Below are 20,662 nucleotides of genomic sequence, written 5' to 3' on the forward strand. Positions count from 1 at the left end.
CCACGTAGTACAACATGTGTTATACATTTATTTTAACACAAGCTTCTGCAAGCGATTTCGCCCGCGTTCCAGTTGGATAAAAAGTATTGTACCCTAGTCAGCTCATACTCTGTCTGTATACCAAAATCCGTTCAGTAGTTTCGGCGTGATTGACGGCACAAAATTCTTTTAAAACAAACATCCAAACAAATAAACTTTAAACATTTATCGTATTAGTATGATTAAGTCATTTATTTTTGGGAATAATAATTATTATGACATTTTAATTAACTATTACATTTAACTGGGTTATTCTTAAAACCCAATTAAGAAGGATCCTGAATGATACTGACTCACACATACAATCATTAATTTATTTCAACAAGTAACCCAAAACAAATATGCGGTTACTGTGTAAGCACAAGAAACGGGTGTTAAAGTTACATCAAAACTGATACAGTAGTTTCTGAGAAAATTTACAAAGATTACAAACAAGAGTAAAGGGTGACGCACTTGGATTCTACGATGTTACGAATTCATTTATTTTGTAATGTTACTTGGGGTTTTTTTTAAGTATTTATCAAAGGAATTACTGCCTATAGATATTTTTATACACAACGCTAGCGTTATTTTTCACGTCGGTTTTCTGTGTGGCCGTGTGAAATTTAGAATTAAACTTTTCGGTTCCATAATTTGTTTTAAACGTCTCGCACTAAATCTTTTTCCAGAACCTGGGCTGAACAATAGGACCTATTGAATAATATGGATAGTCAAAAGTATAACATACTTAAAAAGGAAAACATATATTTTTGAATATGAATGTACTGAACATAACTACGATATAAGTTTTAACCCCTGAAAAGGTTAATGTAAACCTCCTTCTTGTCACCAGGTACCTTATTAGCCCCATATAACCAGTGATGACCCAATACTACCAATAGTCTATTTTTCCTCAATGGAAGAAGAGTTTCCCCAAATTCCGCACAAAGCAAACGTTGACTGATTTTGTCAACAATATAATTCACCGTATTATCTAATTGATAAGGTATATAATAGTTAAGCTGCTGTTTGCACAAACCATTAGATAGCTCATTGAACGTTTTGTTTGTATTATGATGGTTTATTTAAAATGACGTACGTAGTGGTTACTAGTGATTCATATTTCGGTGTTAACTATTTGTATCGCGAGGTGCAAATATGGATTGTGTTTCAATCAGTTAAGTATCCAATTCATCTGCAGTGTGTCGGCATTAGTAGGAAAGGCCCATATGATAGTTCAACAGTGGACTGACGCGAGCTAATATCGAGGTAAGAACATTGTTTTCTAAACTTTATTACATAGTGATAAGCCCGATTTGTTACAAAAGAAGACTTAAGTGAGATTTTATGAAAAAAAAAAACCAGTAAAATTCGTTGGTGGATGTCATATTGAATTTAAACACCAATAATGCCATAATAACTCAAATAGGCAGCGCTGATCACTTACCATTATTTGATATGTCTGCTCGTTTGCCCCCTATTCCATAAAAAATGCAAAATTGTATGAAACATTATTTTTAAGTTCTCATCCTAGGGATTGTTGAAGATAAATTAAGTATTGCTTAAATATTGATTTATAGTACGGAAGTGAAACTTTTACGACGTACGAGTAGGAGCTGGTTTAATATGAAATTTCCCCTTTTTGCTTGCTGTATGAATGGGTAATTATTCCGAAGGTATCGAAACTTTGGCTCGAAACCTTTACCTACATCGATTTTGGCTATGGATCGATTACCGACTCGTCTTCTCTGTTTCTCGGAAGGCAAGCAAGGTGGTTGTGTTTTGTATAGGTAGGTATTATAAGTCGTATTTCAGGATGGAAAGACGTCGTAAGTATTGGGTGTTATGCTGTTATTATTGATTAAAACAACTTTATCTATTGACACTCTGGAGCTGCGGACTACCTAGCAGGTTTACCGGGGCTCTGGTTCAAAAAGCAGGAGTAGGAACGGGGTGGTTTGTAGTCAGTAAGAGTTTGACACTCCCTCTCGCCTCGCCCAAGGCGAGAGAAGTCATTGGATGATTTTCCCCCTCAAAAAACAAAAAAAAATCTATTGACACTGATATCTATTTTACTGTTTTACATTTATTACTTAATAAATATGGAGAGACCGTCTGCACTCCACACACACCAAGTATGACAATGTGGTCTTCGTAGTTCTCGGCACTATAAACCTATATTATTATAGGTACCTACTATGTATTAATTTAGTTTTCGATTCAATTGCTATTCTCTAAACGGGAAAAAATGTAAACAAACTGCATTTTTTATTTTTAAATTTCAGTTTTGATATTAATAAAAAAATCTTCAAAACCTTTAAGTAGGTTATATTTAGGTTTGGATACACTCAAATACATATTTTAAATTCAGTTCCTGTATTCACATGAGTAACCTAATTTGTTGTATCGATTGTATGACCAATCGACACGTAATTATTACAATTTGATGTAACAGATTTAATTTAAATTAATTTTGAGTAAAACAAAGTAAATTATGTTGGTCTGTTTATTTATGTTTGGGAGGTCATCAACATTTCAGGGAACTGGAGGCTATTGTTCCACATAAAAATTGGTAAAAGGGCCATCTCTTTAAACGTAAGGTTATATTTAGCTTGATAATAAATTATACTATTAGTAAACTTATATACTTTGGGGGTCATAAAGTCCATAAGATTTATTGTCCATAAGACAGGTTCATGTACAGCAATAATGTTTGAGCACCCAGTTTTATTGACTGCAATGACAGACTGATGGATTCACTCCCAATTAAGGAGAAATTGAAATAAATGCTTTGACGGTGCTATATTATAAAATGAAAAATAATACCTTACCTACATATCCCCTAGATGGAGCAGTAGGCGTCGATTTCTGGCAGATGAGCGTTCAATGGAGGATCACGATTAGTTTTGAGCTTCTTCATATTATTGCATATTTCATTTCGCTTCATAGTCATCATCACCATCAGCCTATAAGTGGCCACTACTGACCAAAGCAAGAGGGCTTACACGGAGAAGATTTCAGCATTAATCACAACGTTTGCTCAGTTCAGGTTGGCAATTTCAAACTTATAATTCGAAATTATAAATACAGTTTTGCTCACGATATATGTCATTTCGCTCCACAATAATCTGATGCTAGTCAAACGTCTATATTAAGCCAGATTTGACTAAAAATCTGGGTAACAATGAACAATGACTTATTTAATTATATTAGTTATTGTTTGAATAGGGTATTGTACTTAAAATTATACATTCAAAATATATTATACATTCTTTGACGTAAGTATGTCCCTAAATACGTATGTTGCGACGATAGCTCAGTAGGTGGAAGAAATAATAACGGTGGACTGTATAATATGTTATAATGATGTAAAATAAGAAACTGTTACAATATGGAACGATATAAGAATACGAGTGAAAAGTATATAAGATTAAGATTGTAAGCGCGAGCGCGGGGTCGTTGACGCGGCTCACAGCGGACTATCGAAGCGCGGGAAGCGCGGGGCGGGCGGCCATTTGCCGCGCGCGTCGTCGCCGGTGGCGCCCTCCCGCACGCCGCACGTAGTTGAGTGTGTGCGTCAACATCCTCCCCCCGTTGAAGAGTCTTCAACAGAGACAGGTAGAGGGCAGATGGTGTTAAAGGCTCGCCGAATGACACCCCTTCGCGTGTGGATGTCGGCGACTCTGGCTACGCCATCTCTGCCAGGAAGCACCCGTGTGATGCGCCCTAAAAGCCAGAGTAAAGGCGGTAAGCTTTTATCCTTAATGACAACGAGTGTCCCTTCTTTCAGCTCTCCTGACGATCGGTGCCATTTCGTCTTCTCCTGCAGCCACAGAATGTATTCCTGAGAGAAACGATGCCAAAAATGTTGTTTCAAGTATTCAACTCGTCGAAACCGTTGCAGATTGGTGATGTTCGTACTCTCGATCTGTGGATGAGGCAACATAACAAGTGATCGTCCAATAAGGAAATGTGCTGGAGTTAAAGGTGTAAGGTCGGAAGGATCGTTGGAAAGCGGAGTTAAAGGCCTGGAGTTCAAGATAGCCTCCACTTGAATTAGACATGTTGCCATCTCTTCAAAAGTAAGGTTTGTTAAACCTAGAACTCTTCTGAGGTGGTGCTTCGTAGATTTAACTGCGGACTCCCATAATCCGCCGAAGTGAGGAGTGTACGCAGGGATAAAGGAGAAGTTAATGCCCGGATCAATGACGCTTAAGTTCAGGTCCTGTGATAGCAAGTTAGCCAACTCATTGAAAGCCCCGACAAACGTTGTACCGTTGTCGGAAAAGATGTTACGTGGCTTCCCCCTTCGAGCAATAAAGCGGTTCATGGCAGCTAGGAAAGCCTCCTTCGTGAGGTCCGATACAAGTTCGAGGTGGACGGCTCTGGTAGCCAGACACACAAAAACACAAATAAAAGCTTTAATGAGTTTACACCCTCGTCCTTTACGATCAGCTATCATGACAGGTCCAGCATAATCGACACCGGAGTCTAAGAAAGGAAATTCCAGATGCAAGCGTTGCTCTGGAAGATTTCCCATCATAGGTTGGATAGTGCTTGCCTTGATCCTACAACATCTCACGCATTGATGTGTGACCTTCTTCGCCAAGTTCCTGCCCCCAATAGGGTAGAAGTGGTGACGAATCGTAGCAAGTAAGAGCTGTGGTCCTGGATGCAAGAGACGCAAGTGAAACGTATTGAATAACAACTTGCAAATAATATGAGAACTAGATAAGAGAATTGGATGCTTAACATCGTAATCGTAAAAGGAATTACTCAACCTGCCCCCCACACGAATTAAGTTAGATTTAGTGTCAAAGAATGGAGACAAGGAGAGAAGTTTATTTTTAGCAGGTAATTGTTTGCCTGCTGACAGCAAATTATATTCTTCAGAAAACGAATCCTGTTGAGATAATCTACAAAGAAGATGTAAAGAATTGTTTAATTCTGAAGAAGAGAGTGAACCGCAGGCAGATTCCTGTTTCTTACACTTATTACAGAATCGTAACACGTATGCAATCATACGTTGTAATTTGTTAAGATTAGATGCATATTTAGGAAATAACGAACTTATAAGATTATCTGTTTTATTGACGACGTCAACATGATGACAAGAAACTGTTTCAGGAAGATTGACGTCATGATGATTTGAATTTGGAAATTGTGGCCAAGAAGATGTACCTTCAAGAAGATATGGAGGTCCTGACCACCACAACGAAGACGACAGTAGTTTGTCGGCCCTGAGTCCACGCGAAGCGAGGTCTGCGGGGTTTAAAAGAGAGGGAACATAGAGCCAAGACCTTCCCGCAGTAGTTTCCTGTATCTCAGAAACTCTATGGCGAACAAACGTCTTAAGCTGCGTTGGGGACGTAGATAACCAGCCCAACACTATAGTAGAGTCACACCAGAAGTATACCTCCTCAAATTCCAAAGTCAATGACTGACGGACCTTATTATAAAGACGTGAGCCCAATAATGCTGCACAGAGTTCGAGGCGGGGAATGGTTGTGGACTTGACTGGAGCGACTTTGCTTTTGGCCGTTAGAAGATGAACGTGAACCTTTCCGTTCTCCGATACACTTCGAACATACACACAAGCACCGTAAGCTCTTTCAGAGGCGTCAGTGAAAACATGTAACTGCAACGAAGTACAATTAAATGACTCACAAAGAACCCACCGAGGTATGTTGAAATTATTCAGAAGAGGTAAAGTGTGTGTGAATTCACTCCAGGTATGCTGAATCTCTTCAGAAACGGGTTCATCCCAAGAGCAACCCGTAAGCCACAACTGCTGCATTAATATTTTAGCCTCTACTATGCAAGGAACAACCAAGCCAATAGGGTCAAATATTTGGGAAATTGTCGATAAGATTTGACGTTTCGTAGTGTTGTTACTGGGAGTGACATTGATGGCAAAGGAAAATGTGTCTGTTGAGCACCTCCAGTTTAGCCCTAGTGTCTTTGACAATTCATTTTCGCTAAGGATGACGAAATCAGAGGTAACCTGATCTCCACAAATAGCCTTCAGTACATCACATGAATTGGATTGCCATTTGCGTAGATTGTACCTACCAGTTTGAAGAACAGCAAGGACCTTTTGACATTTGTCTATCGTCTCTACCACAGACGAACTCCCTGACAAAAAGTCATCGACATAGAAGTCATGCTCAATTGTAGAGCGCGTTGATGGATCATCACACTCTCGAGCAAGCTGCATGAGACACCTGGTTGCTAAGAATGGTGCTGAAGCAGTGCCATACGTCACTGTGTTTAGCGTATACGTTTTTAGGGGATGAGTTGGTTCTGCTCTCCAAAGGATCTTTTGCAGAGGTTTATGAATGTCGTTCACAAGAGTAACTCTATACATTTTCTCTATGTCTGCGCTAACGACTATCATATGTTGACGAAACCTAAGCAATATGGACAATAAATCGTCTTGGAGAGGCGAACCCACCATTTGTATGTCGTTGAACGACTTACCTGTGGTAGTACGAGCCGAAGCGTCAAAGACAACCCTAAGTTTGGTTGTAGACTTTGACTCGTTCAATACTCCATGATGAGGTAAGTAATTAGAGTAAGAAGACGTAGTGTTAAGGTGACTATACTCAGACATATGGCCTAACTCTATATATTCAGTCATGAAGCTGACATAAAGTTGCTTTAAGTGAGTATCTTTGGCCAAACGACGTTCAAGTGAAAGAAAGCGACGCTTGGCCATTGAATACGAGTCACCTAACACGTCGGGTGATTCTTTAAGAGGAATTGTAACAACAAACCGTCCATCCGAATCACGATATGTGGTCTCTACGAAAATGTCTTCGCAGGATCGCTCCTCGCATGTCTGTTTGTGCTGTGGATTTACTGAATCTAGTTCCCAAAAGCGTTACAAAGGAAGAAATGTTAGGGGATGAATGATTAGGTTGCTGTAACACGCCTGTTACGAGCCAACCTAATTTCGACTCAACTAATGTGGGCATGTTTTTACCTAGTGTAATGCGATTCATGCCTATGATACCCCAAAATATTTCCGCTCCGACAAGGATGTCGATGGAAGACGGAGTATAAAAGTCAGGGTCGGCAAGAACTATGTTGCTAGGTAAACTGATGTTATCCGTATGAACATATGTGTTAGGAATGGAGGATGACACGTAGCAATCTAGTCCTACTTCAAAATTACTATGGTCTGACTTTAATCGAATTGTACAGCCATGTGAGCAAGCTGATGCCTGGTCATTTATGCCTCTCACATTAGATTTAACGGGATAAATGTGGATACGTAGCTTGCGGCAGAAGTCTTCAGATATGAAGTTCGCCGTGCTTCCGTTGTCCAGCAACACCCTGGCATCGTGAAGATTGCCTGCAGCGTCTGACACCTTCACGACCGCTGTGGACAGTAATACAACCTTTGATGTATTAAGGTGATTGGCAGAAAGAACAATGTTTTGTGTACGAGGAGATTCTTTGTCTGTGTGAAGCAAAGTATTGTGTTTTTCAGGACAGTATTTACAATGACCTAATTTGCAATTTCGTGCATGATGCCCTGGTCGAAGACAGTTTAAACAAACGTTAGAAGCGTGAGCTTTCTTAATCCTATCCTGAACAGGCAGAATTCTAAATTTGTCACATTGAAAAATGAAGTGTTTCTCCTTACACATGGGACAAAATACGACCTTTGAGTGAGAGGACTCGAATGTTAATGCAAACGCTTTCGACCTATGATTACCCTCACCTGCACCTTCAGCTCTAGATTTTAAAGGTCTAGACTCTTCAAGTGTCTCCAATAAGTCAGCTCTGTTACTAATGAAATTTATGAAGATGTCTAAAGTTGGAGGATCATTTAACGAATTCCTGTGCTCTTCCCACTCACGATTCGTCACTTGATCAAGCCTACTGGTCATGATATAAATAATAAGAGTGTCCCAATGCTGAACTGGCTGATCAAGAGTGGACAAGGCTCTTAAATTTTTATTGATTGTATCAACTAAATGACGCAATGCCTTACTGGACTCCTTGTTGATGCTATTTATATTAAAAAGTGCTTGAACATGATTATTTACAAGCAGTCTTTTGTTGTCGTATCTCGAGCAGAGCAACTTCCAAGCAGCGTCATAATTATCTGACCTGAAGTCTAAATTGTCTATAATAAGAGAGGCACTACCCTTCAACGAAGCACGAAGATAGTGCAGTTTATTAATTTTATCGATACCTTCATTCTTGTGTATGATGGAAATAAAGGTGTCCCTAAATTCTAACCAGTCATGATAGCTGCCGGAGAATTTCGGTAAATCAATTTTGGGTAATCGCACAGATGAATGATTGTGTGTATGAGAAGAACCAGATACCACCTCGGACGCGGAGTCTCCCGTAAGATGCTTGCGAGCGCTGCCGACTAGCTGGCGTGCAGAAGCAACCAACGCGTAGTACAGGTTCTCGAATGTCTCGCGTTCCGCATATTGCTCGCTGGGTTCGTCCACTGCTTCTTCCAGGTGAATCTGTAACGTGTCATATTTTTCATATAAGCTCTCGAATGCATTCAGTCGCTGCTCAATTTCAATGAGCTGAATCTCACTTAACTTTTCGCAAGACTTGACTACGTTTAAATAAGTGGAAAATAGCGTAAGCTTAGCTTTAATCGAAGCTCGCTTCTTAATAAGGCTTTTGATATCAGTCATGCTTGATTTAAATTAGTTTAATAAGCTGTAAGCTAAACACGGGTGAATGCAAAACAAAAGAAATATAAAGGCCTGTTGAAATTTTTAAGCCACGACATGCAAAGTTGCGATTTGCTATAAAAAATTTACAAGGCGTATACAATTGCAAAACGCCTAGCAAATAATTAAAGGCAATTTGTTACGAAAAGTATGATTGAGCTAAAAGCAAGGGCATGCTTTGCTATGAAAATTTTTCAAGGCGCCTAAGCGACATGCAGTGTGTAACAGTCTAAATTCAATGGAGGCCGAAGAAAATGATTTGAATGACTTGCAAAATACTAATGCGATGAAACGAATGAAATGAATGGATGTAACTAAGGAAATATGATAACTACGATGATGATGATTATGGAAAATGTATGGAATAATTGGAACGATCTCACGGTTATGTTGCCGCAAACCACAAATGTTGATTGTGACGAGGAGATTCTTCACGTTTCTCGATGCACGACGACAATCCGAAGACGTGTATTTGCAACCGCTGAGTTGATGTCGTACCAAATTCTTCGTTCGTTGGTTTGAAGACGGCTAAGATGGCGTAAGTGACGCCGTGCCAATAATCACGATGCACCAAATGCGAACGATGATGTTGAAGTATACACGATGAAAATTCGATGCCGACACGATGTATGAAGACCGCAGAAAAAATGTTCACTGCTGGATGACTTGCATAATCGTTGGTCAAATTTGAATTTTTCTTTGTTCTCAAGACGCGTCGTCGCGTCGCGTCGGTTCAAATGTTGATGGGAGAAGGACCATATGTTGCGACGATGGCTCAGTAGGTGGAGTAAATAATAACGGTGGACTGTATAATATGTTATAATGATGTAAAATAAGAAACTGTTACAATATGGAACGATATAAGAATACGAGTGAAAAGTATATAAGATTAAGATTGTAAGCGCGAGCGCGGGGTCGTTGACGCGGCTCACAGCGGACTCTAGCAGCGCGGGAAGCGCGGGGCGGGCGGCCATTGGTGCGCGCGTCGTCGCCGGTGGCGCCCTCCCGCACGGCGCACGTAGTTGAGTGTGTGCGTCAACAACGTATCTAGTAGATACGTATGTACCTATCTACGGGTGGTTTTGTGAATTTATGAATCTACTGGAAATAAACATGATGGCTATATAACTTTTCAATAGACGAAGCAATTTCATTTATCGTTTATATGTTAGTAAAAGTTAAAAAGAATATGTTGGCATTAAAAATATAACTACAAATATGTTATAGAATAAACTATAATTATTCACACGTTAAAGGCTACAGTGATCATTGGAGAGTGACGTTATTGGAGGATTTGCTTTCATTAGTTTTCTAGTGACAGTAAAAAGTTGAAGGAATAATAACTAGATATAGAAGACTACTTTTGGAAGGACGTATTTATTGTTTTGTTAAAATAAATATATTATCATATTTTAACAATAGATATTAATTAGTTATTGAACTAATTTGAGTCCAGTAATTAGTATCATTAAGTATATTTCAATTTATAATTTAAGGTCGGTTGTACCTGACCTGATATTCAAATTAATATTTTACGAATTCCCCAATTAATTTCGAATTACACCCAAGTCAGCTCATACACTGTCTGTATACCAAATTTCATCAAAATCCGTTCAGTAGTTTCATCATAATTCAGAGATAAATGTTCAAACAAACAAACTTTCACATTTATAATATTAATGTGATTACTGCGATTATTGTTATTTTTGATTTTCAACATTTTCAGTGGAACTTCAAAGAACTGAATAGCCAGCAATATCGGCAAACAAAATTATTATTCGATAGATAAATAAAAATAAAATAACTCACACCATAAATAAAGACATTTATTTTTATTCCCTACAATTAAAAATCACAATCATCTAATACTACGAAATCACTTACAATAAATAATTAAGACAAAAATACAAATTCTACAATAATTTCTTCGTTTGCAAATTAAATGTAAAACGATATTTATCGTTCAGTTTGATTGCAGCACTTGTGTAGCCGTTGCCATCAGTAACCTTCTCATCTTTGCAAATCTTCATTCTATCTTGACCATTTTCTTTTTGTATACCATTGAATTCTTCTTTCAAACCATTGGTTCTATTACTTTCTTTAGCATTGTTTACTTTCTTGTTTCTTCTGTTATATGTGTTGATATAGAAGCTTCCAAAAAGATATATGAAGAGTAAACCATTGAATATCATTGATGCGAACATGATTTTTGACGGAGGGCAGCTTGATGTTGCGAATGCTGTTCCAAACTGTAGTAGTACCAGGACGAACTGCAACTGTGAATAGAAATGTTTTGAAATTGATCACGGAGAAGAAAATTGTTTGAAAAACCCTGATACTGATGCTTTTGTCGCCAAATAAACTATCGTGAAACATACTAAAAATTACGGTTTACTCACGTTTCGAGTCACAGAAGGACTCTTCATCGTAAGCACCATGCGCGGACGGGTACTGTAGAGTGATGATGAAGAATCCCTCTGTGACTCAAAACTAGTAGACTTTTCTTTATTAATGTACGGGAGTAAACCAAAATTTAAAATGAACTCAAATAGTCAAATGCCTGTACCATTTACCGACACTCACAATATCCTAGGATAGATAAAACAAAAAAAAAGAAAACTATAATTGCAAGAAGTCTAAAATTTTACCCAGTAAAAGATTGAAAATAACATTTAACGTGAAAATACTGTCAGTTCACGTGTGATTACTTCTTTGAGAATCAACCAATAGCAATAGACGCTATGTAATATAAAACAACTTACCAACTGCAATTTAGTAATATATTTCTTCCACCACAAATATTTCACCAGATTCGGGTACGCTGATAATCCATAGTAAGTGTACATCACAATATGGACAAAGGAGTTCAACATCCCCATGAAGACCAGGGCAAAAGTCGGCTCATACTTCAATGCTGTCCACGTCACGAATACCATTACAGCATGGTGGTAGACGTGGAGGAAGGTCACCTGGTTGTTCTTCTTGCGGAGTATGAAGAATATGGTGTCCAGCAGTTCTGATACCTTGGCTAATAGGTAGCAGTACATTGCTGTTGTTATCTGGAATCAAAATAAAGGGGAATTTATGTTGGAGCAATTTATTTTGGTTTAGCTTTGCTTGTAAAATATATTTAGATGGTCTTGTGGAAGATTCACATATCTCCGTATAAGGATGTAAGGTAAGATAGGGATTTTTTGTCGGTTTATAAATCTCGCAATACTTTGGTCCTTTTGAAAGGAAAGAGGTATTTTGTACGTTTCTCTAATATGTAGTAAAAACTGTTTGTACTAGTTAGTTACAGATAAATTGATGGTGGAGAAAATTTACCATTACTTCCATTAAATACTAGCATCAGCATAAAGTAATCTGATGAACATTCCCATGCGAATCCCGAAATGTAATTTATGGAAAACTAAAGAACAAAGCACATAAACTTACACTTCTCCTACTGTAGTCCGTTTCCATGAGGCAGGTCTTTGGCACCACCCCGTTTTCAACAAGCATGGCGAAACACTGGAAAAACACAATTTTCCTTTAATTATTACTTTGATAGTATCAATCACGAACCCACTATAATACTTGCCACGACTAGGGGTCACTTACAATTTGACCCAAGTGTTTTATCGCGTTGAAATGAGGTCATCGACCTTATTAACCCTTTAGTCGCTTTCACCCTTAGTCCACACTATACTTTTTTTAGTTTATTTCCCATGTGGATATCAGTCTGTTTGTCTGCTTGTCCTGTTTCGCGTCAAAAAGCTAATTAAATTAATTGTGTAGTGCTGGTATTAATTAGAGGGTTGAACTTTAATATAAAACCAACTTTGGATCCGAGAAAATAAACTAATTTCGATATTATTGTCCAATAGTGACATACAGAGTGTAAACGGAACGCTCCTAAAAGCCGCAAATAGGTAATGAAAAAAAAAAACAAATATTATTATGAAAGAAAAGAAATTCAATGTTTATTTTATGTAATAATACTTGTAATCAACTGCTTAAGACTGATGTTGCATTACTAACATGAAAACTATTAAAATAATAAAAACAAAAAATAAAATGTACCGGTTTCGGGAGCATTCTGTTTATAACCTGTATTATGTAGTTTTCATCAATAAAATTTGACTGTGATACCCCAATGGCACTACAGTATTTAAAAAACGTACGTTTACGAAAGTAACTTTTACATGAATGGCACTTAATTGTGCATTTAATCATGCAAGCCTGTTCATGGTCATGGTGAACAGACCTGTTTCGGCAGAAAGCGTCCGTTTAATGTCAACGTACTACTTTGGGAAAAAGCTATAATTATTGCATTCAGTCAAAAATTAATAGTCTTTATTATAAATTGTTGTTATTGTAGTAACAGGTGATTTTTCGGAAAAATGCTCAAACGTGATAAATACAGAGTAAATATTGAGTAATAATCAGTTATTATTTGAGTATTTATAAACAAAAAGATAAAAGGATTAAATTGATCTTGATTTCGAAAGTCGGTGTTTCTCAATTATTGTTTGTTTCTTATTTAAGACCGATCTCCAAAATAAAAGTTATTTTGACCATTTTAGTTACTTTTTAAACGATTTTCTTCAGTGAAGTGGATTCTTTTTGTAAAAGTTTTTCTTTATTTAAAAATGGAATGTTTGAATGATACCTAACTCTCAGAAAAAAATTGGCTGGTGATAAAAAAATCAGGCTGTATAATGACATTGAATGTCCAGTATTTGATAAAAGACTCATCAATTAAACACGTTAGCTGCCATATTAATAGGTCACCGGTGATCGGAATTAGCGAAGGCTTTGATTAAGATTTGCCATAAATAGTTCTCTGATGGCAGTCAAATGCACCAAGATGAAGTCAAGTTAACTATATTGCAAAATAGAAATTAAAACATTTAAACACAAGCAGCTTTCAACACACCCCTGTCTATCCCTCCTTAGCATTACAGGTGTATCATTATGATCTAAGAAACTTTAAGCAAACAACATCTTATTTGTTGTTTATTGAATACACAGTTTATTTAGCAAGCATTAGAGTACATATTTGCATGACTAATTAAATATACCTATGCATACATACAGGTATATTTATTTAACTGCAGTTTTCATTTGCTTTATTAGTTACGAATAGCAATAAGTGTGAAAATCTTATTGTCGCCTATTGAAATGTAATATGAATTGTGCACATATTTGCACAGGTAACCCAAGGGTATAGGGTACAGGAAAGATAAAACCATTGTGAATGTCAAAATAAGTGTTTGTCATTAATGTATAGAAGTATTCCACTACCCATACCTAGATCATTTTAAAAATTCTATCCTAAGGTTGTCTGGAAGATATCGCCGTGTGATAAGACCATTGTACTCCAATTACTATTACAATGTAACCGTGTTTTATGTATGTGTGCAATAAAGTATAAAATAAATAAATAAATATTCTTCGGAAAGCATGTAAAGTCGTTTGGTCCTGCGTCTGACTTCCTTCGGTCGTGTCGGTCTGTCGTCTCATTGGGTTCAGAGAGAGAGGGAAAAGAGAGTGCACCGGTGTTGTGCACTCACACACACTTGTGAACTATAATATTATCTCCTGCGTAGTGGGCTAGTCTAGTAAGACAGAATAACCATCGTGATCGAAATTGATCAGAAGAATTATTAACAATTGGCGCTGGCTATCTAGTTCCTTTATTTGAACTTAACTTGGTCTAACACGCTGAAGCGGGTCTAGCTTATAATAATTTCAACCATTTTCAAGAGAATTTCAAATTACACATGTGGTTTATGTCATGTGGGGTTACTTTAGAAAACAAAATTAAAAGTCAATAGAGCAGATAGACTCAGGTTTATACTTGGAAGTGATAAGAAAACTAGCATTTTTTTTAAGACAATGACATCAGGCAGGCCTTATAGTGTCTGTTTAACCGGACAATACATACATGCACACACTGTCAGTGTGTTCAGCAATTATTTACCTACTTCTTGAGGAAACGTGAGATGTATGTAGGTAATGACATATTTAGCTTTACATAGGTTTTTTTTTCTTAGGAGATACCAAAGTGTTTGAGGGTGTGTCTTTGTGCGTATGTTGCTACTTAATCACGTCAAAACGGCAGAAGGGATCGGGATGGTCGGAAAAGAGATATATTATTATCTGGAATAATACATAGGCTAGTTTATATCTCACAGGAATTCGGGCGAAGCCGCTGGCAGAAGCTAATATGACATAAATCGTCGAATACTTGGGAGCCATACTTAACTGGTGAAAAATGTGTGCTGCATCTAAACGGCACCCAAATAGTTTGATATTATAATTATTATGTTGTCTGTGTTCCATTTAAAATAATTAGGGACACGTTAAATGCCCTTATACCGTAAACTGTAACTTTTCTAGGCTCTGTATGTTTAGATTCTTTGGATATATTTAAGGAAAAAAAAGATCTCTTGCAAAAAGAAATATTTTTGTTCAATAGTCCTGCTTATAATCTTCTAACCAACAATACCAGTACCAGTAAATCATAATCAACTCACCTTATGAAAAAGAAAACAGGACACACCGACTTGGACAGCGTTATACAACAGTAGCACGTTTGACAGTTGATACGGCGCCCGCTTCATCATGAAAGCTGGACCTATCTTCAACACGAACAATAGGTATGAAGTGAGGATTATCGCCACTGAGATTGGTGAGCCCATTAGAAACCACGTGTCCACGAAGTCCGCTGGAAAATAAATATTGTTTAGAACTTCTTTTTATATGACACTAGTAGTATATTCGACAACACCGTATTGGAGACTCAGTTGCCATTCAAGAAAATAGCCCAGTAGTTCTTCGCCCAACCCGGAAAAAAAAACTTCTTTTTATTTTATTTTTTTTTCTTTTTTTAAATAACGTTGCCCCACACTAGGATTGTCTCCTGTGTCGTGGGTGCGTTTACAAACATACAATTCCATACACAATACACATGACACCCAGACCCAGAACAATTATTTGTGATTTACATAAACAATTGCTCAGTGCGGGAATCGAACCCACTACACGTTGCGTGGCAGCTGGTTGTCCAGCCACCGCGCTAACCGTGCGGTCGATTGTCATTGATTCTGATAGCGTTAGTATAGTGTAACTTAGAAAAGACTAATTCAAAAACCCAAATTCTGCCAGAAATCATAATTTCATACGGACGAAGTCTCGGGCAAAAGCTAGTTAAATTATATTGTTAATATGTATGCATCTGTGCGTGATATTGTTATTGTCTGGATATATCTAATTAATATTTTATCAACCATTCAAATTATGCAATTATTTGATTAGGTGGAATAATAATTATATGAAATGGATTTGCAAATGACTAAAATATAGGAATATTTAATACAACATAATTACAATGCAAAATGTATAAATTAGTTAAATCATTAAATATTACGCTGAGAGAATCGAACCCGCTTCACATTGTGCGGCAGCCATTCCGTAGTTACAGAGCAGAGTGATTGACGGACAAACAAATAAACTTTCACCGTTATAAAATTAGTGTGATTTTATAAGGAAAATACGTAAAATTATCCGTCAATTATTACTCAAGCTAATAATCACATATAACAGGCTAAACAGACAGATTATAAGTTGCCACTGCCTCTAAGTTATAAAAGCCTCTTCTCACACGTTGAAGGTTTGATTGAGTATCAATCATCACGCTCGTTAATTATTTACTAGGCGTGAACAATCAAAGATTTGATGATCTGTATGTTCATTTCGTTTGTTTAATAATAAAGTGATCAAAAAGTCAATAATTATCACAATGTGGACATAAAAGATGTTTGATATTAATCCGGTTCAAAGTCCTGTATACATAGGATACAGCGTATAATTTCACATCATCACATCAACAGCCTATAAGTGGCCACTACTGAACAAAGTCTCTTCTCACACGGAGAAAGTTTGAGCATTAATCACCACGCTTACTCAATGCGGATTGGCGATTTCAAACTTATATTTCAAAATTATAAGCAGTTGCAGTTGGGTCTATATAATTTTAGGAAGTACATTTGACTCGGAAAAAGTCACAGCGGTACTTGCTATTCGTAGATTCTGAAGCTGCAACCTCATGCATGAGGAGTAGGCATCTTTAACCTTCGGGCCACCGCTTCTTTAATTATAATATAGGTACACTGGGTATATAGGAGTTAAGGTGAAAATACTGTGTTTAAATATTCATACTATATTCTGTTACTGGTGACTTAATAACAAACAATGCACAGCCGAAAGTACCTACTGTTTCGTAAAGGAGTTTTTACAACATTCATAATATTTATTCTTTAGATTTTTTTGACAACACATAGTTTACGTGCAACAGTAGCGTAGTGTATGGATGATTTGCCCACCTTTAAAATAGCTTCCTAATCTTCCTCCTTTAAATTGTATATATTTATAGTTTTATAAGTGCATTTTATCTATAGGTAGTATAAAAATGAATTTTAACGATAAACGTGTTGTTATTGTTAAGCCCATAGCTCGAGAACAACTAAAAAAAAATAACAAAGATGCGCAGAAAATTGTTATAAGCAAAAGAAAATTCGAAGGATCCGCTTGTTATTTATAAAAAATAGGTTAGTAAAATACATAACATTAGAACTTAGAAGAATTAAAACTAAGGATTCACTTTTACGAGAATTAGAAAACCCAAACTGATAATAGACTTAGGACTAAAATTACTTACTGTTTCCATAAATCGGTTCGGGTCGAATTTCGGTTCCATTATATCCAATATCAGAGGTTCCATTATTGATTTCCATTTTTGTCCAGATATTCCACACGAGAGAAACACGTCTTACTCGATTGGCTTTAAATCGAGATATGACAGAAGAGTTGTCTGGTCTTTTAATTTCGAGTTTTCTTTTGGGTCGGGTGCCAGTATAAGCGGTAGCGTTTTGGTATTATTTCTATACTTTCGTTTTTACGGATTTTAACAAAAATAAATGCAAGGAATAGTCAAGCCCAGATAAGTTATGCGAGTCTAAAGTAACGAATATTTATTAATGATAATTTTAGTTTATTTAGAATTTCTCCCATATTATTATTTGTACCCTGTTCTATTGACGTAGTTCCTAACTATTTAAGAATTAAGGAACTCAATAGTATTTTTGTTAATAACTATCAAAATTGGCTCAATAGTTTAATGTAGGACGTAGCAAACAGAAACGTTACAATAGACCGATTCATGATTTCTTATACTTGTCACCACCCAGGAATATTCTTCCCACTGGTGTCTTAAGAACCGAATAAAGAACATTTGACCACCTTTTAAACTGCGATCTGCAACCCATATGCCATACGTACCCTTCTTATGTAGCGAAAGCCTTCAGATTGGTTGGTTAATCGGAGCTGGCCAATGAGTGCGCCGTACGGCGTAAACGTGTCGATGGCGTTAACGCAAAACCAATCCGTACTAGAACTTTAGCAGTAAACTGCTAAATTAGTAATTATCCCTCTACTATTTGAGCATTTTATTTACGCAAAAATAACCGTTTAGTCTTACGATTTTAACACCTCTGTAATTATTGACTTCTAAATTATGAATATTCATACAAGAGTAAATTCAAGTCATAATAGGTACCCAAGAAAGTGGATATTGAATAAACAACGATTTGGCACATTAGTCTTAGCGTTAGTTTTTCGGTAGTTCTATTAAATAGGTCATTTTTCTGACCATAACTGTTATTTGAGTAATTAATAAAGTTTAATGAACTTCACTTGATAGTAACAGTCACGTGAAACAACTGTTGTTTTGTACGTCTTGTGTATTGAACCTTCTTACCATCATCGTCTTCATAAATATCAACCATAGAACGTCTGCTTCGCTGCTAATTATATGCTCATTGACTTCCAGATTGGTCGGTTGGAAGCGACCTACATTCAGCGACTCACTGAAACCTTTAAACCTTTCAAGATGGACCCCGTCTCACTGAAACCTCTTAAGATGGAAACCGTTATTATTTTATAACATGGAACTTATAACACAAATGACAAAAGTGTACATTGTGCAGTGGCATTACGTTGCTTAATGTGCACCTCTGCCTACCCCTTTGAGTATAAAAGGTCGTGAAGATACGGTAGGCCAGTCTGTTTTCAAATTCAGATACAATGATAGGTAAGTATGCGAAAACCTTACATACAGGTTTGACTAAAATGGACGTTCGAAGAAAGTACTATGGAATTTTTATATACCTGTTCTGTCAGAAGTCACGCAATTTGGGTCACATTTTTTTTAAAGTAGGTATGTCAAAAACTGGGTCTTATATTTTAATATGTGCAATTTTGCAGCCCCGCCTACCATTCCATGACTGAACAACTTTGTTTTTAATATCTTACACCTGAATATGATTCCCCGCTAAATAGCATTTACGATTTGTTAGCAAATAAAACAAATGGACTGGCTTGGCCGGAGTGATATCACGGCCTCACAAAAAACCGACGTGAAACAACGCTTGCTTTGTGATTGAGGTGTAACGGAGGCCAATTATTCCTTTTCCCAATCTTCCCGATCCCCGATACCCCAACAACCCTTAAATTCCTAACCCCCAAAAGGCCAGCAACGCACTTGTACCGCCTTTGGAGTTGGGGGGGGGGGTTTGTGGGTGGCGGCGATTGCTTACAATCAGGGGATCCGTTAGCTCGTTTACCGGCTTATACCATTAAAAAAAAAAGAAATTGAATATAGTTGTCAATTTCATACATTAGGGGAAAGTGGGGGAAACACGAACACCTAAGGGAAAATATAAATAAAACAGTGGAATCAAATCACAGAGTTTCTTTAATTATTGAATTATAAACTTTACTTATCTAGCTAACATATTACTAATCAATATCATTATTTTTTTTAATAAAATAAAACAAAATGACCAAAAAACAAAACCCTTAGTGTTCGGCTTTACCTGACATGAGTCGGGTAAAGCCGAACACCCAGTGGGGTAATTACGTACTAACATTACTAAGGCAAATTGTAGTTTTGAGAACATTATAAGTATTTGCTGCTCTGCCAATGCTGAGTTTGTTGGTTTGAACATCGACTATATATTTTTGAGATCCTCTCAACTGAATATAGTTTCAGTTTTTCTTTTATAATTACGCGGCATCTGAAACAATTTATTTGATGTTTAGCATCATCAAAATCACCCAACAACATAATTTAGCACCACAAAGGAATCAATATAGACTGGAAAACACTATACCCCATTTGGCAGTGGATAGTTGGGAAAAAAAATATTAACAGGGAACTAACAAAAAAGGAGAGAGGAATAATGCCAAATGTTCGAGATTACCCCACATGAAGCGTTCGCCTTTACCCTACCGGGTTGAAAAAAATGAAATGGAAAAAATGTTTTAGGTTCTAAAACTTTTAGCAAATGCGTCACTGTCATTTGAATGGTTAGTATGTAAGTTTCCCACTATGTAAAGGTTAAATAACTATTCTCAATAGAAATAAAGCTACACCAAGTTCAATTTACCAAAAACTTACATCGAAAACATTGAAAATATTAAAATTGACATACCTTGGAAAGTACGTGCGTCCGCGTCTACCGTGTCGTTGACTGGCACTGGTGGTGGCGTGATCTTTGAGTTACCGGAGAGTGATATACAGCTATATCTTTCTAACATATTAAAACTATTGGGTTCGGGTTTACCCCGCGTTCGCGTTTACCCCACTTTCCCCTATACCTTTTTTAGTCATTCGTTCTACTTTATTTCTGTAGAGGACATGGGGCAGGAATAGGTAATAAAATACACGTTTCTATTTATTTTCTACATATTGTAAATATACATTTATTTATTTATTTTTGTTTTATTGACGTCACATAACCTTTTCGCATGTACGAAAATATACTTACAGTCTTACACTTATACTACAACTAATTAGGTCTTAGATTAATCATTATTATTTGTCA

The 20,662-nt window shown here is 36.8% G+C and overlaps 3 protein-coding genes across 3 annotated transcripts; all 3 read right to left on the reverse strand.

Moving 5' to 3' along the window:
- Positions 1-3,595: 3,595 nt before the first annotated feature.
- LOC126911965 (uncharacterized) lies at positions 3,596-6,385 on the reverse strand. The gene has a single exon (XM_050701559.1). The coding sequence runs from the start codon at positions 6,383-6,385 to the stop codon at positions 3,596-3,598; it is 2,790 nt and encodes a 929-aa protein (XP_050557516.1).
- A 421-nt stretch (positions 6,386-6,806) lies between these two features.
- Positions 6,807-9,766, reverse strand: LOC126911966 (uncharacterized). Its single transcript, XM_050701560.1, has one exon. It carries the CDS (start codon positions 8,688-8,690, stop codon positions 6,807-6,809), a length of 1,884 nt encoding a protein of 627 aa, XP_050557517.1. The 5' UTR covers positions 8,691-9,766.
- Positions 9,767-10,539: 773 nt separating this feature from the next.
- On the reverse strand, positions 10,540-17,565 carry LOC118282400 (elongation of very long chain fatty acids protein 7-like). The gene is made up of 5 exons (XM_050701457.1): positions 17,437-17,565; positions 15,254-15,444; positions 12,168-12,242; positions 11,492-11,788; positions 10,540-11,005 (listed from the first exon to the last, which is right to left on the reverse strand). Exons 1-5 carry the CDS (start codon positions 17,510-17,512, stop codon positions 10,643-10,645), a joined length of 1,002 nt encoding a protein of 333 aa, XP_050557414.1. The 5' UTR covers positions 17,513-17,565; the 3' UTR covers positions 10,540-10,642.
- Between the last annotated feature and the right edge of the window lie 3,097 nt (positions 17,566-20,662).

Source organism: Spodoptera frugiperda, chromosome 20, assembly GCF_023101765.2.
Source record: "Spodoptera frugiperda isolate SF20-4 chromosome 20, AGI-APGP_CSIRO_Sfru_2.0, whole genome shotgun sequence".
Lineage (NCBI taxonomy): Eukaryota > Metazoa > Arthropoda > Insecta > Lepidoptera > Noctuidae > Spodoptera > Spodoptera frugiperda.